This window comes from Myxocyprinus asiaticus, chromosome 48 (assembly GCF_019703515.2).
Source record: "Myxocyprinus asiaticus isolate MX2 ecotype Aquarium Trade chromosome 48, UBuf_Myxa_2, whole genome shotgun sequence".
Taxonomy (NCBI): domain Eukaryota; kingdom Metazoa; phylum Chordata; class Actinopteri; order Cypriniformes; family Catostomidae; genus Myxocyprinus; species Myxocyprinus asiaticus.
The window spans coordinates 17,977,791-18,003,173 of NC_059391.1; the positions used below are offsets into that span (position 1 = coordinate 17,977,791).

Genomic DNA, 25,383 nt, shown 5'->3' on the forward strand with positions numbered 1-25,383 from the left:
TTGTACATGATAGCTTTAGCCGGTAGTTGCTGTTTACAATAACAGGACACATTTCTGTAAACTATGTCAATTAATGAAGCATATCAAATATTTTTTTGATGGATGGCTAAGCGCTCTTGTTTTTATTTAGCAATGACATCTGCAGTTATTCAACCAAAACATTATAACTGTAAGAAATCTGTTATTTTGTTGTTCTACAGACCATAGGAATTTAAATTTAGCTTTGTTGTTTAGGTGGTTTGCTGTTTGTTGATTAAAAATAATAATAATTCTCTCCATTCGAAAATGATTCTCTGTAAAAAAAAAAAAAAGAAAAAAAAAAAGAAAATGTATTAATTTGTTTTGTTGTAATTTAATATTATACAAAACTGGGATTAGTTATGTTGAAACTTATTAGAAAGAAGCCTTTCCCCCTAACTACTTAGATTACTAGAAATCTTTATAAATATAGGCTATAACATAAACAAAGAAATATCTATGTAATTTAATTTTGAAACAAAATTAAAATGAGATAAAGTATTACAAAACTGAATTTAATGTGACAAGTGCAAATAATATATTTTATATAAATAATACAGTATAGAGTAAAATCTCATGTGTAACATTTGTGAGCATATTAAGTTTTAATGTAATTGAATGTGTTTAATCATTTTTAGATAAGAAACAAAAATACTATTTTTTAAACATGTTTACAGGAATCTCCTTTATCAAAACTTTTTTATATACATATATATATATATATATATATATATATACTGTATAATAAGAAAATTTGTATATACACTGATCAGCCACAACATTAAAACCACCTGCATAGGTCCCCCTCATGCCACCAAAACAGCGCCAACCCGCATCTCAAAATAGCATTCTGAGATGTTATTCTTCTCACTGCAATTGTACAGAGGGGTTATCTGAGTTACCATAGACTTTGTAAGTTCAAACCAGTCTGGCCATTCTCTGTTGACCTCTCTCATCAACAAGGCATTTCCATCCACAGAACTGCCCCTCACTGGATGTTTTTTGTTTTTGGCACCATTCTGAGTAAATTCTAGAGACTGTTGTGTGTGAAAAGATAAGCAGATACAGAAATACTCAGACCAGCCCATCTGGCACCAACAATCTTGCCATGGTCGAAATCACTGAGATCAGATTTTTCCCCATTCTGATGGTTGATGTGAACATTAACTGAAGCTCCTGACCCGTATCTATTTGATTTTATGCACTGCACTTCTGCCACACGATTGGCTGATTAGACAATCGCATGGATGATTGTTGGTGCTAGATGGGCTGGTTTGAGTATTTCTGTAACTGTTGATCTCCTGGGATTTTCACGCACAACAGTCTCTAGAGATTTTCACTCCATAAAAACAGAAATGTAACAAATAGAACAGAAAACAATCAAGTGGAATATTTACTGTCATGATACACAGAGCAGATGAGGAGGTATACTTAACTGTTGAAACTTTATTAAGCGCACTCCAACTGCATGTCTCACAAAAACTGTCTCTCAGTAATGGTGGAGCAGCATCTGTAATCTAGCAAACCGGACCCTGCTTTGTAAAAACCAGAGCCCTTCTACCAAGTTGAGCCTGCAAAGTTAGCAAAGAAGCATAATGCAGTGGTACCATAGACAATCTTATGGCGGTTCACTGGTGACAAGGCAAGAGACAAGAATAATAAACTGCTTTTGTGAGGAAACGGCGCATAACTTAATGAATTGGCCACCTGTCCACTAATCTTCAACATGTTTTACACTCAACAATCCTATTGGATTGAACAATGCGTGGAGTTTACTACGAAAAAAAATGTTTTTTAAGAGAAGTCACGGACGATTTTGCGACATGTAGGTGTCAGTTTACAGCTCTCCCCGTTCATATGGTGACGGCGATATTTGGAATCAAAACCTGCAAGTGCATCCTTCATTTGACAGCGATGAATAATGTCTTTATTAATTTCAACACCTGCGTGTGCAGCTTTTGAACAGCTCAAGGTAAAGCCATTTTTCCAGCCAAACAAGTATCAAAAAGTATCACTGAATGTTTTTTTTACATGTACATTGGAGTACTGTGTAAACACCATGGTGTACATCAGTGCACCGCAGTATTACCATCTGATACCATCACAATACCATGGTCCTACCAAAGCAGGCACATTTTTTTTTTTTTTTTTTTTTTTTTTTTTTTGAAGGTAGTTGATTTACACTTAGATTAAAGATTTAAACTTTAACTAGTGCTGGATGTGCTGTGTGAATAAGTCTTTTATCAATACTTTGTAGCCTGTAGTTACATTAATAGCTACACAAGATATATACTTGTGAAAAGGTAAAAATACTGCTCCTAAAGTCTTGCGACGAGTTTTGCAAAGTTTCTCCCAGTGGAGCATATCCCCAGGCCCCCAATAAGGGTCAGCTACACTGTTTCAGACAGTACTGTAAAAAGCTGAAAACACCCCTGAAAGTGTGTTGTCTGTTTTATTGAGGCTGCAGTAGAGATTTCATTTCTGTTGTCACCATGTGCAGACTGATAGGCTATTAATAAAATCGCTTGGCCATGCCAGGTTTTGCACATATTTAGTGACTAAAAGCTCAGCTCCCCCTGTCAATGATTTAGCACCACTTCAGCACCAGCAATCAAAATTCTCTGGCGCTGCCCGTGATGGGAACTCAGATCCTGGCTAATCCTAAATTAATGTGTGAATAACTTAAATATAAAATCTGGTTTAATATTTGGAGGGTCTGGCAAACTTTGGGTGGGTCTTTACGGATATCGCGTTAATTGCAGGCATCCGGGAAATAGCATGAGCTGTTCAGCCCAGTGAGAGAAGCGCTTGTGTGACGTCATTATTCCGCGAAAAAGCAGCATGGGTTAGAATGGAGAGGCTTGAGCCGCAGAAACACGTTAACGTGTGCAGCATTTGAACCACGTTGTTAAGTTTCTCTGAGAGAGGTTTATTTGAGGTTTGGACGCGTCTTTCTTTCACATATCACATAAAAACCGATTTGTTTCAATGTTTGGTTACTATGAAAGAAATATCCCGACAAAGTTCAAACATACTATAAACATTCAAATGTGCACCTGTTCCTGTCGGATGCTCACCAGAAAAATAATTCAAAGCATTATCCTTCAGGAACATCTTAAAAGTGAGTGATGTGTGTTGGTTTTATACCAATAATAACAATGCCTTTAGAAACAACTTTTAAACGGCTTTTTTTAACATGAGTAACACATTTCATTAGTCATTGTTTTATTTGAGAAAAGAGCGTGACCATCCAACAGACTTTCAGTGCGTTTCAGTGGAAACGGCTGCACCCTTAACGTTATAAGAAAACGCAAAGCCGAGTGTTTGAAGCCACAAATGTGGAATTTTGATGTCATTATGACACCCGTTTATTATACCATGCATTACCGACATTACTCTTGTCGGCAGCATCAAAAGGGGAATAAGCTTAAATATCCTTAAATGTATTGCTGTTGAGTGCTGAGAGACATCATTGTTGCATGATCTGTTAAATTACATTTAGTTTATTGCGTTTGTTCAGGGTAAATAATAATAAAATACCAGAAGAATAACTTAGAAAATAATGGCTTTATTACTTTATCAGGCTTGATCCTACCAATTAGTGAAAGTTAAACCCCTCTATTTTCCCCCTTTTATTGTAATCTGCATCATTTCATCTGATACGGTCCTCTAATCACAAAGCATCACTTATGGTGAATAATTGTCGCTCTGCTAGATGTGTATAAATTTACTCATGACAGCTGCATAAGGCAGACTCTGAGAAATAACCAAATTCATCAGGTGATCGTTTAAATAGATTAGCTTCTTCCTGACACTTAACTAGGTGAACTTCCACAGAGAAAGTCTGCCCAGTAACAATCCGAAAGCCTCAGACGCGCGCAGAACAACTATTGGCTATGCAAATTGACAAAGGGGAGGAAACAATCTACAGCAAGGAGAAAAAAAAAAAAAAAAACATATTTTAAAGAGACATTTCCTATCACAGTTAAAAGTGCTGAACCGAAGCAACTGTTGCAAATGTAGCTATATAGCTGCAGTCTGTTGAGTCCTTTAGAATCACTGCAACTAACTGGCTGACCTCGAGGTGTTGTCTAGCTTGATCAATAACTCTCAAGATGTTCTCTGGAATGTCTTTAAGACAAATTAGCGCCTTTTCAGTCTGATTTCCCCATTATAAGAAAGGTTTGACTGTTATCTCTTCCAACACTTTTATTGTGAATGGGTTTGTGCGCAAACTATAAGGACTGAAATCCTTCACCCTCATGTTTGGTGGTCGCCTATAGATCGCAGTTTGGAAGGCTTTACAGTTCATTTTGAGTTGTGACTTTTCGATCCTAAATAGAGACTGCGATATAATGCTTTACCCTATATAATACATTGGGGGCAGCTAACGAGAATAGCTATCATTCAGCTGCTATCTCTGACGAGAGAGCGTTGCTTCATGCTTTCGCTGCATTTCCTAGAAAGCTATCTCATTGACCACAGGCGTTGCTGCTTCATGTAAGATAGCTCTATTTAGACTTTGCGATGATGAGGTGAAGTTTTAGTCCCGTTAAAGTCAAAGAAAGAAGTTTTGACTCTTTTTTATTATTATTGTTTGCATAAATATTTGACAAGGATCACTGTTGCACAGTTATTGTAGTAGGCTTTGATCTGACAATAAGTCATACCATCACATGATTAACCCAAAACCATTAATCCCCCCCCCCCCCCCCCCCCCCCCACACACACACACACTTTCTCATTGTTATCTCGAGAACACTTTCAGAAACGATATATAAGTTGTATGTGTTTGTGTGTGTGTTGATGCGTGCTGTCTATGTTTGTGTTTACCCTGTGTTGGTCAGTTGATATTAAAGCTCATGCTGGTGTGAGTTAACTAAAGATTGACTTTTTGCATGATTTACAAATATACAGCCAATATTGTCTTTCTGGACATTAGGGATATTGATTCTGTTATTACCAGACCAATAGGGAGGAAAAAGAAGAGGAAGATTGAGCATGTTGCGTCTGGCCAATAATAAGATCTGCTTGTGAAGCTTGCGTCACACTGCCTTACATCTGCAGACCTCAAATGTTGCAGCGAGAGGAGCAGAGCGGAGAAAGAGACTACTGGGGAAAAGTTTGCAAAAGGAACAGGACTAACCTGGACAGCACTGTAGACTGATTTTATATCCCCGAGAAGTCCTTTCTCCTCTTTTTGTCAATTCGTGACCATTTTATTTCGCTGTATAGACATATTTGAGATCGAAAGGACTGTAACAATCATGGAACTGCTTTGTCTCGAGATGGACACCATTGTAAGAGCCCGTCCTGACCCGAATCTTCTATATGATGACAGGGTACTGCAGAGCTTGTTGACCATCGAAGAGAGATTTCTTCCCCACTGTTCATATTTTAAATGCGTTCAGAAAGACATTCAGCCCTTTATGCGGAGGATGGTGGCAACTTGGATGTTGGAGGTTTGTAGTTTACATATCCGATCATTTCCGTGCTTACACCTTATCTTCAAAACGTTTTTGTTCTGGCATGTTAGCATTGTAAAATGGAACTAATGGAACTATATGAAATTTCCATAGGGGCAGATCCGATTTTGTCGGGTTATTTATTTTATTGCTGTCATACGCGCTGAATTTGGACCAAGTTCACGATTTGGAAGGGATGGAAGTTATAAACATATGTCAGGGATTATAAGCGCTTCATTTTAAAAGTGTTCCGTTGTGTTAACACATAGGAGAGAATCATGCTTCTAAATGTTATTTATTTATTTTTAGGATAAATATTTCCATGCACACGTATGCAGTTCAATGCTTGCCGCTGTGCTACAACCATCGCCATGTTGGTTTTTCTTTCACAACAACTTTATCGCAACAAAATGTTCATAACAACTCTTCACATGTGCATGGCTCGATAAATAAGCGTTTAAGGTATATAGATGTGGTTGAATATTGCGTGAATTACTTTTCTACAATTTTGTATAATTTTTCCAAATGTACGGTTGCGGAAGGGGCGAGGGCCCTCGATGCTGCTTAACCCATGCTGATCGAAGTCGATAGCCTTGGAATTAAGTTCGGTTTTTGTCAGAATCTTTTATATTTCTAATATTCGAGTGTTGGAAACGTTAGAGGAGGACTTTAGCTTTATTTTCATGCTTTAAATGGTCAAGTGAGTCGAGCAGGATAATTTATAAAAATTTTTGAAAAGAATATTTCGGTCTGATGGTGACGCACTCATCTCAGACCGCATGCTACTTCGTTTAAAAATTGCTATTTTAACCGTATAAAACGTCGATTTAATAGTCTGTCAATTGTCGGGAATGATGTAAAGAGGAATGCTGAATATTTAGAGATATATATTGCAGACGTGGGCAATTTATTAATATTTTTAAATATTTTATGAAAATATGACGAATTAAAAAATCAGGTCCCGCACTGTGTTGCATGGGTGTTTTTTGGCTCGAGTGATTGTGACTTGAATTCATTTCTTACTAAATGAACCAAAGGAATGCGAGTCTATTGACAAAGTTGTTAAGAGTCCCATTTTCATCCATTCAATTTATACAGTTATAATATATTGATAACATAAGAATAGCAAGTTTTTTGGAATCGATCCCTATCGTTACCGTGACGATTTACAACCTTATATGTATGCAATGGATGGACAGTACTATGTATTTCGTTTGCTAATGATAACTGTTCTATACTTGCAGTTATCGTGAGTAATATAAATTAACCTAACTCTGTCGGCCACGTGCATTTTTTTCCTCTGAACTTATTAAGTTATGCCCTGCCCTTTCCAGGTCTGCGAGGAACAGAAATGCGAGGAAGAAGTTTTTCCACTGGCTATGAACTACTTGGACCGATTTTTAGCGGTGGTACCAACAAGAAAATGTAACTTGCAGTTGCTCGGCGCAGTGTGCATGTTTCTTGCTTCTAAATTGAAAGAGACGCGTCCATTAACTGCAGAGAAGCTGTGCATCTACACTGATAACTCAATCAGACCGCAGGAACTGCTGGTAAGCACCGAATCAATTTTAAGTGCCCCCACTCAATTTTCCCAAATATTAATTGCTAACAGTTTATTTCTTTATTCATCAATATTTACAGTAACAGACTGTTGTTCTGGGTAATTTAATTGCATAACTAGTCATCTTTCTTACAAGAGCATTTTAAGTAAATGCTAAAAGAAATATACAGCAATTTGTGATAACTTAGATTTTATGAGTTTTCATTTGTAAATGTACAGAAATCAGTTACAAATATAAATGAAGACTAAAGCCAAGCCTAGGTTCTGTTATACAAAATATTCTACCGACTGATGGATGTTCTTCACAAATATTCATTCATATCAACTAGGCATTTTGGAGAGCGTTGCAATGCATCAAAGGGCTATTATGCCATCTAGTGGCAACAATGCAACCCACAGCTACATCAGGGCAGATGTTTTGTTCTACCTGTAAATATCAGCAGACTTGCTTAATCTTAATATACCAAATTAGATATTTTTTACAGGAGCCCTTCTGTACTAGTAATTTGAAGTGACTGTCAAAAGAGTGATATGGCCTGACTACTTGTTTTAGCAAATGTCACATTAAACTAATCTAATTGTTAATTAAACAGCTTCTAGTAATGTGTATGGGACAACATACAAGTAAATTATTGTTTTAGGTTTTCCTCTTTGAAGAAATCACAATTGCTGAATTGCTTGGTTCTTCTGAATTGACCAAATACAATTGTGCCCTCTTATGGTGCTACATAAGTCTATACATGGATAAGGAAAAGTTCCAGTAAAAATAGCATGTATTGGATAATTGAAGACGGAATAAATCATAGAAATAATGGCAAAATGTGCTGGTTAAATAACAATGATGCCTCCTTTGCTGCATTGTGTAAACACTGCTCAGTTTAGAACAGTTGTCTAAATAAAAATATATAATAAAAAGGAACAGTACAGTGTTGCATACGAAAGTTTGACTGTGTTGAGTCTGCACTTACCACAGTGTCAGGAAGTTTTTCATAGCTCTTGACACTACTGGCTCATCAGTGTCTTTCTGACGGAAATGGGCAGAGCCCCTGAAGCACAGGCCAAAGATAAAATTTATTAGAGTCCACATCAAATTGCTGCTGTGGGCCACCTCCTGTATTTTTCACAGCTTGGCCCATTGTTATTTTTTTATTTTATTTTAATTTATTTTTTTGCTGGAGCTGCTGCTGGTGTGTAAAGTACTACAGATGCAGGAAGCCAGAGATCAGCTGTCATAGTCACATCTTAATTTTTGTCCTTGTAAGCTGGCAAGACGTTCTTGTAAATGAAACCGCAGTGACAGCCTGGAGGTACGATTGGAAGGCTCAAAAGGAGGAAGTGGGTTCCTGCATCAAGGCAGTGTTGCAAGAGTGTCACTGAGCTTTTGGCCTGGCCTCAGATCACTAGGAAGGTGATACTGGACTATAGAGTTGTTAGTCCACTAAAGACATTAGTGTCCTTCTTAAGTTACTTAAAACTGGTGTGTTAAGTAATGTGTTCAAAGTATGACTAAAGATGGAGATGGACAATATAGGTACACAATAATTTACTCACATCTCGTTATGTAGCATCAAGTCTTCACTAGTTGCCATAATTTTCTTCCCACTTAGCAATGCAACACACACCAAATGAATCATACATACCTTTTTACTGCAGTACCCTACAACTTAGTTCCAGACAGATCCAAAATGACAGTTTAAACATAACAGCTCTTTCTCACAAAAGCATGTCTTTTGAAGAACACCTCTGCTCATAGATTACATTCCATCAAACCCCTCTTGGTTTAACAAGAGTCAGTAGTTTATTGAGTGATTGTGGCTCCAGTATGTCATCAAGCCTCATGCTCATATCAGGCTCCTTCCCTGAGATGATAACAGAAAGGAACGTGTAGCTGTTTGTACTTTTGAGTGAGTCACTCACCAGTGAAATCCAGCAAAGAGAGGAAGTGGAGAAAACATGCGTCATGAATCATGGTTGGCTGCCATTGTGTTCTTGATCCCTAAGCAAGCTGTTGCAGAGTTATAAGTTCGGCATGATCCTTGATCAATAGTGTAGAGCAGTCATGAAGACCTTTAAGTCTCCGGAGGAAATGGCAACTATATTGGACCATCTCATGACTAAAGTGCATGTGGTTCACTTGTGGTGAAAACCACCTCCATCTGATCGAGTGCTCAGTCACAAGGACTGTCCCTGTGAATGCAATTTTTCCCCAATTAGTCACTTGCTACCCTGTTACTCACCCCACTTAAAACAGCAAGGGGGTGGGGATTTGAAGGTTGCTGTCTTCCTCTTGTCTGAAGCCAAATGACAGTGAACATCTTAAGTTTATACTAGTCATTGTGAGTTAGGTCAAAGAAAATTCATGTTCTGCATTGAGAGTGCCTCTACCATCGGCAGTGTGGGACTAGTTTGTAGATTTGCTTAACCAACGCCAAACCGAGTCTTGCTCAAATGTTTACTGTACCAATAACATATTGGATGGATAACTAAGAGCAGAGGCTGATAACGTTTTGTCCCTTACATTGTCAAGTAAATTGGTTCATGAGGCCTTCTGTCTGAATGGTCCATACAGAATGTTATGCCAATACCCAACATCTTAATAGTACGGTATTTAGATCTTGTGAACATCCACTGTTGTGAGGATTATGGAAAACATCTAGGGACAGGAAGCCACTGGGATGTAAAATTTTTATAGACTTTTATAGACTAAATTTACTTTAAGACTGAGCTCTGAGTACTTCAGGTATTGCAAATTTATACTGTATTCATACATTACTAGTCTTTGATACAAATAACAAATGATTTAGGTTTGGATCTATAGTGATATTGCCTCTTTCCTCATCCGTGCTTTATAGGACTGGGAACTGGTTGTCCTAGGAAAATTGAAGTGGAACCTGGCTGCTGTCACTCCCAATGACTTTATTGAGCACATAATGAGGAAACTTCCTCTGCCTGAGGATAAGCTGGACCTGATCCGTAAACATGTGCAGACTTTCATTGCACTGTGTGCAACAGGTAATGTACTGTATTCAATGATGTACACGTTTTTTACATAAATATATGGCAGCATAGATTATTTAACTTTGTGCAGCACACTAAAGTACTTGTATCCAGTTCTGATTTCAAACAAAATCTTCAATGTGTAGCAAGTGTACTTCACAACCTACAAATTAGGTTTAGGGTCAGCCACTGTGTTATTAGTCAGTTCTACTAATCCATGAGTAAAGTATTTAAAGCCTTTTACCATTTTCCATTAATTTAAAACAACACATCATCACATTACATCTCAAGATGAACATTATTGCAGATCCATTAGTTACAGTGGTGTGTTTAATTATGCAACAACAGTACACTACTGCACTCCAGATGTAACAAATAAATTGTTGGATGACAATCAGTCAGGCTTTAAAAGTGGACACTCCACCGAGACTGCCCTGCTGTCTGTCACCGAGTCGCTGAGACGGGCGAAAGCTGAATCAAGACCATCAGTCCTGATTCTGCTGGACCTTTCTGCAGCCTTTGACACAGTCAACCATCAGATCTTGCTCTCTACCCTCTCCTCGCTGGGCATCACAGGAAGTGTGCTTGACTGGTTTAATTCCTATCTCTCAGGTAGGTCCTTCAAGGTAGCCTGGAGAGGTGAGGTATCCAAGCCACATCAGCTACTTACTGGGGTACCTCAGGGATCAGTGCTTGGGCCACTTCTCTTCTCTGTATACACAACATCACTGGGACCCATCATTCAGGCACATGGTTTCTCTTACCACTGTTACGCTGATGACACGCAACTCTACTTGTCTTTCCAGCCCAACGACACCACAGTGACTACTCGAATTTCTGCCTGCCTGGCGGACATCTCGGCCTGGGTGAAGGAGCACCACCTGCAACTCAACCCAGCCAAGACTGAACTCCTTGTCTTTCCAGCCAACCCTGATGTTGAACACAACATCACCGCGCTGCTGGGTGCAACTACAGTAACGCCTTCCAAATCGGTCAGAAATCTAGGGGTAACCATCGACAACAGACTAAATTTCACAGACCACATCTCAAAGACCGCAAGATCATGTTGATTTACACTCTACAATATCAGGAAGATAAGATCCTTCCTCTCTGAACATGCCACACAACTGCTTGTCCAGTCACTTGTCATAACTAGACTGGACTACTGTAACGCTCTCATTGCAGGCCTCCCTGCATGTGCAACTAGACCCCTCCAAATGATCCAGAATGCAGCAGCACGTCTGGTCTTTAATGAACCAAAGAGAGCACATGTTACACCACTCCTTGTCTCTCTCCAATGGCTACCGGTTGATGCACGTATCAAGTTCAAGGCTCTGATGCTGGCATACAGAACAGTTACTGGGTCTGCTCCAGCATACCTAAATTCATTTATGCAGAGCTACACGCCCACTAGAAGTCTGCGGTCGGCTAAGGACGTCGCCTTGTTGTACCAACACAAAGAGGCACCAAAACACTTTCCCGGACTTTCAGCTTCATCATACCACGTTGGTGGAATGACCTTCCCAACTCCATCCGTGAAGCTGACTCACTCTCTGTGTTCAAAAAACGACTAAAAACACATCTTTTCCATGAGCACTTAACCAGTCATTAAAAAAATAAAAACATTTCTGTTGCACTTTATTCTGTTTTGAATACTATGACTGTGATGCTAGTGATACTTTGTAATACAGCACTTTTCATACCACTGTCTCCTAAGATGATTCGCTTACGTTTTCCTCTCTTGTAAGTTGCTTTGGATAAAAGTGTCTGCCAAATGAATAAATGTAAATGTAAATGTAAATAAATGATTATAAACTGAGAATATAAAAGGAAAATTAAAAAGTTCCAAAAAGTATTCGGTAACTTGTCACCACTTTTGCATGTTCTTTGAATGGTTTGTATTTGTCTTCCCTTGGTGTTTTGAAAGCCAAGTCAAGTTTGTGCTGATATCTTGCATCTTCACTTCAATGGGTGTTTAACAATATCCATATTTTCGTTTGCTAAACCTGAAATTAAAGTCAACTTCTGTGGGTTAGTATCTTTGGTAACTTTATTCAGGTTCTTGTTGCAAATGATCAAATACCTCATCTCATTATCTCATTACATTCATGTGAAACTATGTGTACTGAAATAGTGATGTGTAATGGAGAGCATGGTATGGTATGTTTGGCGGGCATATCAGTGGCTAGCCCTGAATGCTGTGACACTTCAAAGGGCAGTTTTATAGTTAAGGCCATTCCTACATGCTGGTGAGCCAATGGTTACACTGTCTGTGCTCTTATAGGTGGACCAGCTTTAAGAGATCAAACATGCAGATGAGAGGAGGGTGAGAAAACATGAGGAGTGTATTGTTCTAGCTGAGCCAAACAGTGAAGCATGTCATGGTTTCATATCTTATCCCCTCTTCTCACGCCTCCCAGATGCTCCAGGGCATGACGACTTTCCCATAATCAGGAGCCTTTGTGGGGCTGGTTCTCCCAGCCAAGCCTGCACCCGACATCACCATAGGCGGTAATGGGATCCAGTGCACCACCCTTGTTCCCCCAGGCTTCTCTCTTCCTCCCTGGGGTTTCTGAGCTCCCCAAGAAATTCAGGAGTGAATCCAACTTTGAGAAAGTTGTATAAGAAGAAGAGTGTGAAAACTGGCAGGTCTTTAAACATGGAACATTTGATGTGGATTGTGCAGAAGATATTGTAAATTTGATGTGAAACTGTTCTGACATGAGTCATTGACAGAGTCCATAGAAACTGGTTTGAATCATTTTGAAGGGACAATCCATCACTTGTGTTTATTAGGATTGGTGATTGCTGGGAGAAGAAGAAAGTTTAGAGAATAAGAGATGCTAGTGAAACACACCCTTTTGTGTTGAGCAATACATAAACTAGTTTATATTTTAACAACAGGGATTTGCGGGGTGTCCAGAAGATTTTATTTGCCAGGAAGATGCCTTGACTGCTGCATTCTTTGCTGAAGCATCCCCTTATTTTCTGAGACATGCATAAATCAAGGCCCCTGTATCTGAATGAGAAAAGAAGAGGGTGGAAAAAAGACAGCTAATTTTTAATGCTTTTGATAAAATAGTTCCGTTTAGAGCACTTGGTGAGATTTGGTAACGCAGCATAGACCAGTTCGGTATTAACATGGAGGGGCCTTTCAGATATATGCAAATGGCTGGAAGGCTCGGCAAGAGACTCCAAGAAAGGAGACAAAAGGAACGACCCTCCATTTCATATGCAGAGGCATGTAAGGGTCAGTACAGAAGGTTCACCCGATAAAACATTTCTCCGGAGGGCAGTCTGTCGCAGGCCTATACAGGAACAAGCTCATTAAAAGCGATTATACCCCATTCATCCTGTTAAACACACTGCACCCCCTCTACTTCTTCAAAGATTGGCTGTAGATGTATAGGTAGAACAGACATCAGACACGGTATGATATTAGAAGTAAGAAGATATAGCTGAACACTCCAACTTACATAAAATCTCATTACTTTAGTCCTTATGGTAGAATTAAGTCAGCCTTTGCCTAAAAAGTATCCCCCTTCATTTCTGGGTACAGCTGGAAAGCACTGGTTTTTGTGGGTAGAGGAAAGTTTGATTATTCACAGCTAACTTTGAGTCGTCTTAGTTTGAATGCCTTGAATAATTTATTTCGTCCATGCAGCAAAAACAGTGCAGTACATCATTCACCAAATAATTTTCCTGTCATGCTTAAGTGGTTTGTGGTGTTTTTCCATACTAATCAAAACCACAAAACTGCCAAAAGTCTTAATTTGGCTAATATTTACTCCAAGCCTAAAATGCTTTTTGTAACAAATTCTATACGTCACATGGTCAGGAAGGTTTCACAATATGGGTGGCAAACTTCAAACATCAGGCAATTGTTAAGCTGTCTTAAGAAAAACAATGTAATGGAAAGAATTATGTTATGGGGACCACATTAATGCTGATGGTCATTGGGGCCATGACAAAAGCAAATCCAGAATTGCTTCATGATGGGGAACAGTGTTTTGTGGGTAGAGATCATCTCATCTTTCTTCAGCTGTTTACTTGTTCTATCAATGAAATGCCATTGGAAAAATAAATAACTAGTGACTGGTTGTGAGTTAAGGAGGCCTGAAAATTAAATCTACCAATTTATTTCTCACTCAAGAGGCTGTGTTTTCTCTCCCACACTGCCCTGACTGCTGTTGCTCAAGACTCAGTACTGGAGCAATACTGAAACAAGTTGTTACAGGATTTTAACAGTCAAAGAGAATTCCTGTTTTCAATTCATCTGCGTTACTGTGCCTTGACAGGGCAGACCAACACACCACTTTTGATGAAATTACTTAGTTAAAGATTTGTGACAGATTGGACCTTTCTCAGGATCAACAAGAGAAAGGTAGTTAGTGTAATCTAAATACACTGATCAGCCACAACATTAAAACCACTGACAGGTGAAGTGATTAACATTTATTATCTCATTACAATAGCACCTGTCAAGGGGTGGGATATATTAGGCAGCAAGTGAACAGTCAGTTCTTGAATTTCAAATATTGGCAAGCGTAAGGATCTGACAAGGGCCAAATTGTGATGGCTAGACGACTGGGTCAGAGCATCTCCAAAACGGCAGGTCTTTTGGGGTGTTCCCGGTATGCAGCGGTTAGTACCTACCAAAAGTGTAGTCCAAGGAAGGACAACCGGTGAACCAGCGACAGGGTCATGGGCACCCAAGGCACACTGATGCATGTGGGGAACGAAGGCTAGACCATCTGGTCCGATCCCACAGAAGAGCTACTGAAGCACAAATTGCTGAAAAACTTAATGCTGGCCATGATAGAAAGGTGTCAGAACACACAGTGCATCACAGCTTGCTTCGTAGCCGCAGACCGGTCAGAGTGCCCATGCTGACCCCTGTCCACCGCCGAAAGTGCCCACAATGGGCACATGAGCATCAGAACTGGGCCATGGAACAATGGAAGAAGGTGGCCTGGTCTGATGAATCATGCTTTCTTTTACTGATTGCAATTGCAATTTCCATATAGCCCCATAACAAAATGCAAGTTATTAAAAAATAATCCTATGCAGTACAGTATTGCATAGGTTTAATAAACAGGAGGAGTGTTTTGTCTGTTCCAATGAACTAGCATTTATTGGAATACGTATAGTAACAGCAAATAATCTTAACAGAAACAAACATAGAGCAGAAGCTTTAGCATGCAGCCCCTCTTGCTATGTTCCACAATAGTTTACCCTCTGTCTTTAAAAATGCTTACTTTCACGCTTTAAGTGACTTGTTCCATTTCACTGTGGACTGCGGTGGGTGATATACTATGATGTCAAATCCAAAATGTTTATGTTTGACCTTTATCAATCACTCGAATGTGGCTGCTCAAAATGGGACTTACTGTGAATTCATCGATTTGTAAACTTTGCATCTGCATGGAAGCCTGGCAGTTGATTTATTGCCCCTCAAATCATCGCTCTCTTTGGCTGTTTCTCAACTTTCCGAACGCTTCATATATTTACATGTTAAATGCATATACAGCGCATTGCGCCCACCAAGGAGTTGGCTGTGTTGGCACAGGTCTGGAGATGCAGTATAGCAAGGGCAGGAGAATGGTCAGTTGAAGGGGGTGAGAGGCTGGTATACCAGGCCAGCCAGCCGCCGCTTACTAGAAGCCTTCCATCACTGGCGTCCCCTCTCAGCTACTTACACTGTTTATTCTCTGCATGAATATCAGTGAAGGAGGCACAGAATACAGCCATTCTTCCCTTACTACTCTCACAAACCAGAGTGTCCAGCTCTGCCTCTACCATACGTGTACTCTTGTTCCCTTGACAAACCTGTCTTGTCTCGAGTTTGAAAAATCAGATTGCAGCCTACTTAGCACACAACATACATATATTTTATATACAGTCTTACTGTTGCAAAGGACCCGAAGAGTTGTAATGCAATTTGTTTTGTCTTTTTTCTGCTTGGCCAGAGCTTGTCTTCTATAATTTTTTCTCTGGCCTGGATTCAATTACAATGGGATGAGTGTATAATAAGTTCATTTATTTGTCAACACTGAGCCACAAAACAAGAAAACGTTTGGCTCTGAATGTTAAAAAGGCAATGAGGGGAAGGCCCATCATCTATCAAAGAGCCCACGTCTTTGATATTTCCTGAAAAGAAAAGGCAAGAAAAATCACCCTCCGAGCCATCACACACAATTTGCTTTGCAATTGAATATGGCAATATGGTAATGCAAAGACTGCCAGGGACTGTGGGACTGTGAGCCCAGAGGTGGCCCTGCATCAGAGGAATGGCATGGGGGGAATGAGGTGGGTAGGAGGCTCTTTTCTTCTGCCAAAACCTTATGAAGGTCTGGACACCGACTAAAGAATGATGCTTAGTAGAGCAGTGCCCCCCTCAGCCACCCCTGCTGTTTTAACCCCTACAACACCCTCCCCCAACACCCATCCTTTGTGCAGGCTGTCGGTTTGAATTGGAATCCACAGAGAGGGCTTGATGTTGCATCTCTCAATTGGATGAGATGAGGTGATGATTTTGGACAATAAGGCCACACTCTCTTGCTCACTAGACCCAGGTCTGCCAGTGGCTGCACTCAATTAATATGCTAAAAAATTGCAGCAATGCTGATACAAATCCTAGGCTGTTGTAACAACAAAGCCTGAGCATGTGTGCCATTCACTGGTCCCAACCTTAGGGGTACGTGTCTAAAGAAAAAAAAATGTTGAAAAACAGACCTGAAAAAAGGGAAAGTGTGAACTGTAGAAAAAGAAGACAGTAATCAATGAGGCAGGGGGCAGACAGCCGAAGCTGTTCAGCTCTTTCTGCCTGTTCTTTCAATCCCCCGGCTTCAGGCCCGTTCACAAGCTGTCTTATTTGCATTATGAATGACAGTGAGAAAGCTAACAAGGTTATTGGTCTTTGAGATGTACGCCTGTGACCACACGTGGAAAAAGGACCTACAGCAGTGAGCACTGGCAGGGGGACTGTGGCTCTTTATTCCATCCTTTCGGAAGGCTATAGGGCTTTTTTTTTATAGGTAGCACACGATTTACTTAGGAGCTGGAAGAAAAGGGGCCGATCTGCAAAGGGTGACTGGAGGAGAGGGTTGGGGGTTGGGGTGCTTTTCAGATTCTTTTCAAGCCAAGTGAACCCTCATTATCCTGTGCTGCAGTCATTAGCAAGACTGTTCACAGACCTAATGGAAAGAGCCTTTATTTATTAGTATTTTTGATTTCTATTCTTATGCATTTTACTGCATCAATGCAAAGGAAGTTGCTGTAGGAAAAAAGATGCATGGTGACTCTGTAGCAGATAAAGTGCATGTATATGAACTGAAAGCTTGACAGTTCCTAATGCTTGGTCTGCTCTCCCTTTAGATTTCAACTTTGCCATGTACCCTCCATCCATGATTGCAACGGGCAGCGTGGCAGCAGCTATCTGTGGCCTTCAGCTCAACAGCACTAACCGCTCGCTGTGGGGAGAAAATCTTACAGAGTTGCTTGCAAAGATCACAAACACAGAAGTTGTGAGTATTTCTATTTGACAATAAATTTCAATTTTAGTAATGCAACTTCTAATTAATTATTACAGTACATTGGTTTTCCATGGAGGCAGTTGTGAGTCTTCACACTAGGTCATTTTCATTTTCATACACATACATTTAAAAATAAATGTATGGGTGATCATATGCGAACAAGGCTTGCACTGTAATTTAAAACAGAAGACATCCAACAAGATTCTTCCTTTTGCCTGCCGGTAGCACCATATTGCAAAGATATTGGTAATCAGCGCATTGAGTCAGCTGCAGTCCGTGATAGAATTTTCTGGGGAGGCAAATATATAAATCATTATCGAAAGATCAAACCAATAAAAGATTGCAGTGGGTCTAAATATCATGTTTTATTGTATGTTTATTGCTGGTAATTATGCTCCCCTACACAGATGATCTTCCTGATATCTTAAAATATACAACAATTAGTTCCAGTCCTCGAATCTGATTGGACGAGAGACGTTCCATGAGCACTGATGGTCTGACACCATCAGCACTTGGATGCTTCACTGTGTGTGTATCACTCCGCTTGTGTTCGTGCCATTCTAAACTAAAGTGTAAGAGCAGTGCAGATGTGTTAAGAGCTACTGTTTGTCTTTTTTTTTTTTTTTTTGACATTACATATGTTAGCCAGCAGGTGGTGGCAAAAGATCATTTTTGTGTGTAATATGAGCCAGTTGGTGATGTGAAGTGAATCCTCGTCAGCCACTGTTTACATACAACAGCGCTCCGTGATCGCTACTACACTAGGAAATAGCTTTAAACGGCTTTAAACGAACAACTTCAGCATTACGGCTCATCACAGCTGAGAGACACAACAGACTGATTGATTACAGAACTCAAGGTGCTTACCTCTTACCGGAGTGTCCAAATTGGATACACACTATTTAAAATGGCGGAGGACATTGCGGTATCTATAGTGATCGACTCTTGCGCACCGGCTACCGCGAAATAGAGAGGAATACCCCCGCTTGGACAGCTATTTTATGACTGAGAAAGCTGATCTTCAGTAAGCTGACAGCATCTCTGCTTGGGAGTGGCAACAGGTGATCACAAACGCCGTCTCTCTCTCTCTCTCTCTCTCTCTCTCTCTCTCTCTCTCACACACACATCCATCCATCCTTGTTTATCCAATAACTTGTTAGAAACAGCACAAGCCGTGATACTATTTCTGAAGTGACATTTTTGAATTACTAACGAAAGGCTTGGACGCATCATTTGGTTTGAACCAGCAATGGCAGATTCTGATCCGTCACGTAAGAAAGTAGTTCCATACACTAATGCGTTTTTATGACCGTACTCAGTTTTTCTGAATTTTTTTTGATTTACTTGTTCATTGAACTGTTGTATATAAGCAATATCACACTCGCAATCATGCTATACGGCCCTAAATCAGCACTGCTGTGATTACCTACGGCACTCGGCCTGCGGCCGAATCACAGCAGTGCTGATGTAGGGCCATATCCACTCTTGCTCATGTGATATTGCTTAAATATATCCGATCACCAACTCAACATGTCAATACAACAAATGAACAGAACAGATGATGCAGCTCCAGTTACAGACTACGATCAATGCAAACATTTATAAATTAATGGAGGCTTGAATGGTTACTTCTGATAATGATTGGTTATGAATGCACAAGGAGGCAAATTTAATTTTGCCTACGTTTGGCCTTTTTGGACGCTGTTTGAACAGAACCAGATGACGTTGCGTCATTTGAAATATTCATTTTGATTGGTCAGTTCACTAATGACAGGAGGCTTTATGCCATCAGCCTCCTCTGGCATTCATATGAATTCGTACAGTAATTTAAACTCACCCGGCTACCATTCATGAAAGACATTTCCATTAAACGCATCTGAGTTGTTTATGTTAGTAGGTAAATTGATTAAAACCACTGTTCATTTTATCACTTTTGTTGTTATGTTATTTTTGAATAATTTATGAGGAGGCTCAGCCTCCTCTGATCAGCTGCCACTGGAGTGATTGTTGCTGTGCCTGTGGAACTGTGAGAGGAGGCTGTGCATTTCCCCTATTTACTCTATGGGCTTGGGTCCAACTCCAGTTCAATTTCACATTCAGCCGCTGAATTACTGGAAGTGAAATGGGATTGACCCTGACTGGGTGACTGTAAGGAGAGAATCCACAGGGCTAGGGGAATGTATCAGGGATACTATGGCTTTATGCAGTTAACTTGCAAACAAATTCACACATACTGTCCCACCTCATGTTCATTTATTTTCCTTTAGGTCCTTTAGTTTCTCATTAGGGGGAAATTAAAAGCATAATTAAGAATAACCTAGGAAACATATTATATGCCTGCCCTGACCTGAAGAGTTCAACCTTCTCCAAGATACCCTAGAGTGCACTGTTGCTGGTAAAATGCCTGCTGCCCCAGCATGTGGTGAATGAAGTCGTACACCATGGCTGAAGAAAAACAAATCGTTCTCCAGAGCAGTAAAGGTGCTCAGTGTCTGAGGAGTGTGAGGTCCAAGGCAAAAGGAATGAACTGCTTGCTCCATGAACAACTTGTCACATTACTGCATGCCAAAAAGCCATACCTTTGAAAACATGCAGGTAGGGGGAACGCATGTTAGCCTGAACATACCGATTTCTAGAGCCTAAATGGAACTCATAGACGGCAACAAAATATTTAATCTGTGATGCAAATCGTAGACTTTGTAAACTCTTATGACTACTGCAACAGTATCTCTGTTGAGAAGTTATAGAATTTGCATAATAACAATAATAATAATAATAATAATAATAAACTTTATTTTCATACTGTACCTTTAAAAGTAGCTTCTCAAGGCACCTTACATGGAGAAAAGAAGATAATAAAAGCATGAAAAAAGACATGCATATAAAAAGAGAGTTAATAATAAAACACGGTACAAAAATTAATCAATCAAGTAAAAGCATTCCTGTAATAATATGTTTTAAGAGATTATTTAAATAAACTCAGGGTCTGTGCTTGTCTAATATCATCTTAAAAAGTGAGTTCCACAGTTTAGGAGTAAAAATACCTGTCACCCACCATACGTGTCAGGTAGGACAGCTAGGAGACCAGATTTGGAGGAGCGAAGATCATGTTTCGGGGTATAAAGAATTAAAAGCTCAGACAAAAACTGAGCCAAACCATGCAAAGCCTTGTAGGTAAGCATGAGAATTTTTAAATCAACACAAAACCTGACAGGGTGCCAGTGCAAGGATTCCAAGGTAGGAGTGATGTGATCACTTGTCTAGGATTGCAGAATTTTGCACATATTGAAGTTTATTTAGTGTGGATTTAGAGACCCCAGCAAGGAGTGCATTGCAATAGTCAATTCAAGAAGAGACAAAAGTGTTGATCAGCTTTTCAGCCACAGAGAATGATAACATAGGGTGTAATCTTGCAATATTTCTGAGATTAAAAAAAGCTGTGCTGTGTCTGCTATTGCCTAGATTTGATGTTACATTAGATTTGACTGGGACAAATAACACACTGGAGTAGTTGGGGGAGGGGTTAGGTGTGGGGTTAAGGGTGTGATGGTTTAGATCTCTGTCAAACCAGATTTTTACCCACCCAATCAAAATTGTGTTTACGTTATTCTGTTTGAATTATGAGGGTAAAATCATAGAGGCCAGTCTAAATGAAATAAAATGGAGGTAACTAACAGTGGTGGTTTGCTATTTGGTATAGTAAATCAGACACATGAAATGCCTCAATAGATTCAAATTTCTCAAGATTTTAAGAGAATTAAGGACAAATGGACTCATTGTTTTCATAACTGAAAAATCATTCGAGACTAACATGGGAATAGCATGGGGAAAATCTAAGAGATATCTATGGCAGTAGAGAAGTAGAAATGGAAACCTAGTTGAATTTCTCAATAAACAAGATTTTTGAGTACAGAAAAACCTTTTTCCTCAGTCTATGAGGACCTTCGAGATTGAGGCAGAGGTGGTGGTGAGGTGAGCAGTCAGACAGAGTATGAAGGAAAGTCAACCTGATGCCAAATGATTCTGCCAGCCTACCCACTGGGATCCCTGCTGACATTTGTGGTGTCCAGTGCCTGTAGTTTCCAGTAGACATATGATAGGGGCAGCCAGCCTCTTCCAGTCGCTCTTGGAATGTCTGTGTAGCCTAAGAAATGCCTGGTAAATCATACTGTGTGCAGAAGTAAGGTACACGGTTGCATGCCAAACCTGGATGGCTAAAAAATTGGCTTGAAGTTTCCACAAATACTCAATTGTCACTCTATGAAAAAAAACAAACAAAAAAAAAACAATAAATAATCCACCTGGCACTGGGTGTGTACAGTAAACATTGTTATTGTAGCTAATGCATACAGTAAATGATGCTTCTTGGCATGGGTCCTAGAGTTTCCCTTTCTTTTAAATATGCAGTTCACTGGCTTACATCAGTTTACATTTAGACATGAATTTGTGGTGTTCTTGTGTGATTCCGGTTGGTAGCATGGCTTCCTGTGCCCCTCTACATTACAAGTCAAATTAAAGTTATCCAGTTTGGATTACTGACAGGGAAGGAAGACATTGATGTGCTTGTGTTTAGCTCATGCACAGTGAAAACACTTTGAGATTCTGTAGTTTCTAAAAGTAGGTGAAATGTTAGTTACTTTGTGTCTGGCATGTTGAGAATGCTCCATTGCCTAAAGTTATAATGCCAGAGGATGCTGATATTTGCAGCTGAAAAGTAATTTTTTTAAAAAGAGGACTACTCTGTTCAGTGCTTTTTTGGTACACAGAATCATATGTTAGGCCCCCTGGCCTCTTGCATTAGGCTTCTGGGACTTCTTAATCCCTTTCATTTCTCAATGCTGTGATGGCCTTGCTCTGAACCCGGCAATCCTTGCTTTCACTTCACAATAAAAAACATATTTTTCTGTGGCTACTTAAGTGGCTTCTACGTGGTCTCTCAGTTTGGCTTTTTCTCTCCAAGATGGCACACACTGAGTTACATCACAATGACTGTTCTTGGTTCTTCAGTAGAGCTGCGTTTTCCTTGTGGTTTCAGTACATTTTCATTAACTTTTTTGACTTCAACAAATGTAGCCATGTTCCGGTGGGATAGAGGGTGTTTTTGATGTTGTATAAAGCAGGGACCACCCACCCAATCATGCAGCTTAGCCAGTGCCACCCTCTTCTGGATGTAATAATTGAGAGCCTCATCTAGAGCAAGTCCTGGTTCTACCAGTAGTCACACAATGAAGCCATTAGAGTTGCCTGAATTAAGCCTTTGGGGCTTGGCATGAGTTTGGTTCTGCAGCTATAAAGAGCAACACACAGGGAAATGTCTTTTAAGAAGTCGGGCCTGGCATTCTTGTGGTAAGACACATGCAGTTCCTTTACAAGTTTTATGCTTTAGTTAATTTTCTTAAAGGAATTTATTTTTCATGACTAATAACAGCACACTTTGGTGGGAAACCAGGGACCTAGAGAAATTACTAGGATGGCAGCCATTGTCATCCTGAGCAACACAGAAAATAATGTCCTCCTCGTTGTACCAGGCTCTTCTTCAACAAAAGTAATGCCTGCCCAAAACAGCCGCTGAGCAACAATTGCCGCTGTTTAACTGTCTTTTAGGTGGTTCTTGGACATTTAAAAGAAAAAGTCTGCTGTGTGATCGCCTTTTTCAGACTGCTTCTACAGGCATGAAACACTTGCCTGACTCAGGAGCAAATGCATAGGTTCAGATTTTGGCCCATCAGCTTTTAATTAGCAGTAAATGTCAAAGGAATGCAGCCTCTTCACAAGCAACACATTCTCCCCATGGGCCGTGTACAGCAAAACTTCCCACAGACGCCTGGTGTGCCTCAGACCTACCCACTAAACAGGAGGGAGAGCTTTGATCACAGCAAATCTATTTAGCTTCACTAGAGGGCATCAACCCTCATTTTAGGGACAGAGCGGCCTAGAGTGTTAGCCATTTTAAGTATGTCATGTGCTCTTTGGAGACACCCACAGGCTGGCCAAGAATGTTTATAATTGCATTGTGCATTTCTTAAATTTCTTAAGTCTCAATGGCTATAGTTGGTAAAGGTGCATATGCTAAGTCCTATAAAATAGAAAGAAGACTCTGGTGGGCTCAAGTGAGATCCCCTTAGGTCATTACATGCTGTTGGGAAAATGAGAGGGTGAAAAACAAAGTAACAGGAAAAGGATGCAATTAACATTGAAAACAAAAGCATTACCACAGTTAGCTCAGTTCACAGGGCAACTGATATTGTTATAGGCGCATATGTATTTATGTTAATGTATACTAGTCTCGGGAAGGATGCAATAACAGTTTGTTACTTGTCCCCAAACAAAAACCACTGAATTGTATGTGCACTTGTAATATACACTACCGAAACACCTGACTGAAATGTTTCTCATGATCTTAAAAATCTTTTGATCTGAAGGCGTATGCTTAAATGTTTGAAATTAGTTTTGTAGACAAAAATATAATTGTGCCAACATATTAATTTATTTCATTATAAAACTAAAATTTTATTTAAAAAAAAAAAAAAAAAAAAATACATTTTTGAAATTGATGACTTGGACCAAATAATAAAGAAAAGCAGCCAATAAGTGCCCAGCATATAGATGAGAACTCCTTCAATATTGTTTAAAAAGCATCCCAGGGTGATACCTCAAGAAGTTGGTTGAGAAAATGTCAGGAGTACATGTCTGCAAATTCTAGGCAAAGGGTGACTACTTTGAAGATGCTAAAATATAACACAGTTTTGAATTATTTTGGATTTTGTTTAGTCACAACATAATTCCCATAGTTCCATTTATGGTATTCCATAGTTTTGATGACTTTACTAGTATTCTAAAATGTGAAAAAAAAAAAATAAAAAAATTATAATAAAGAATAAGTGTTTCAAAACTTTTGACCGGTAGTGTATGTGAAATATTACTGAATTTTAGCTACATTTTGTAGTGGCATTGTAAGCAGGCAACAAATTTGTGAATTTACGTTTCCTCTTAATCACATTGTATACTGAACTAGTGTCCATGATGAAAAAAGTATTTTCTGGATTTCCTATGTAAGTAACAGTTTGTTTAATGGCATGTGTCTGATGCTGTTGCAGGATGTGCTAAAGGCATGCCAGGAGCAGATTGAAAGAGTGCTGATGAATAACTTGAGGGAAGGCCGCAGACAGCAGCAGAAACAGCAGCAGCAGGAACAGGGTGGACCCCGCAGAAAAGCACTTGATGACCAGGACCAGTCCAGCACCCCCACCGATGTACAAGACATCAATTTGTGAGCTTGCTGCTGCAACGCCGTGATCAGTCTTCAAGAAAAGAAAAAAAAACAACAAAAAACAAAAACAACAAAAAAACAAACAACCCCAACAAAAAGTGCTTGCTAGTCTTTGTAGAGTTTTATCTTCATTTTTCAGTACAAATTGCTCCCGTAAGATAAAAAAAAAAAAAAAAAAAAAAAATCAAAGCTATTTTAGATACAAAAAAATAAATAAAAATAGATATTTTTTAAATGATTTGATACTGATGCAAAAAGCTCTACGGTGCCTCAGACTCTTAGAAGGGAAGCGTGTAGTATTTTGCAAACTCTTCTGATTGTGTAAACATAATAATATGATATTTAATGCAAAAGTGATGTGTAAAGGGCTTTTCAAAATAGAGTCTACTGTATAAGACTGGCATGAAAGGGTACAAAAGTGGGGCAATGTTTTTACCTATTTTGTTGTTATTTTTGTTATATTTTTTTTTTTTTTTTTATATTTTTTTTTCATGTTGGAATGCCTGAAATTAAACACAAAGAGGTGCCATGAGGCAG

The 25,383-nt window shown here is 39.5% G+C and overlaps 1 protein-coding gene and 1 long non-coding RNA gene across 3 annotated transcripts; both read left to right on the top strand.

The window, feature by feature from the left end:
* Positions 1 to 4,902: 4,902 nt before the first annotated feature.
* LOC127437822 (G1/S-specific cyclin-D2-like) lies at positions 4,903 to 25,035 on the top strand. Of its 2 annotated transcripts, XM_051693022.1 has the most exons (5): positions 4,979 to 5,480; positions 6,818 to 7,033; positions 9,897 to 10,056; positions 17,419 to 17,567; positions 24,674 to 25,035. In XM_051693022.1, exons 1-5 carry the CDS (start codon positions 5,286 to 5,288, stop codon positions 24,848 to 24,850), a joined length of 897 nt encoding a protein of 298 aa, XP_051548982.1. In that variant the 5' UTR covers positions 4,979 to 5,285; the 3' UTR covers positions 24,851 to 25,035. The 2 variants fall into 2 exon arrangements, with proteins under 2 accessions (XP_051548983.1, XP_051548982.1); XM_051693023.1 differs by lacking the exon at positions 6,818 to 7,033 and having other exon boundaries at positions 4,903 to 5,480.
* Positions 10,063 to 11,896, top strand: LOC127437825 (uncharacterized). The gene is made up of 2 exons (XR_007896618.1): positions 10,063 to 10,653; positions 10,848 to 11,896. It is a non-coding gene; the product is annotated as an uncharacterized LOC127437825 (long non-coding RNA).
* Positions 25,036 to 25,383: the final 348 nt, after the last annotated feature.

Excerpts from the sequence above, each read along its gene's own strand:
- LOC127437822 (XM_051693022.1), top strand. The coding sequence starts at position 5,286 with ATGGAACTGCTTTGTCTCGAGATGGACACCATTGTAAGAGCCCGTCCT. Across the intron at positions 5,481-6,817 it reads TGGCAACTTGGATGTTGGAG|GTCTGCGAGGAACAGAAATG; the intron begins GTTTGTAGTTTA and ends TGCCCTTTCCAG. Across the intron at positions 7,034-9,896 it reads TCAGACCGCAGGAACTGCTG|GACTGGGAACTGGTTGTCCT; the intron begins GTAAGCACCGAA and ends CGTGCTTTATAG.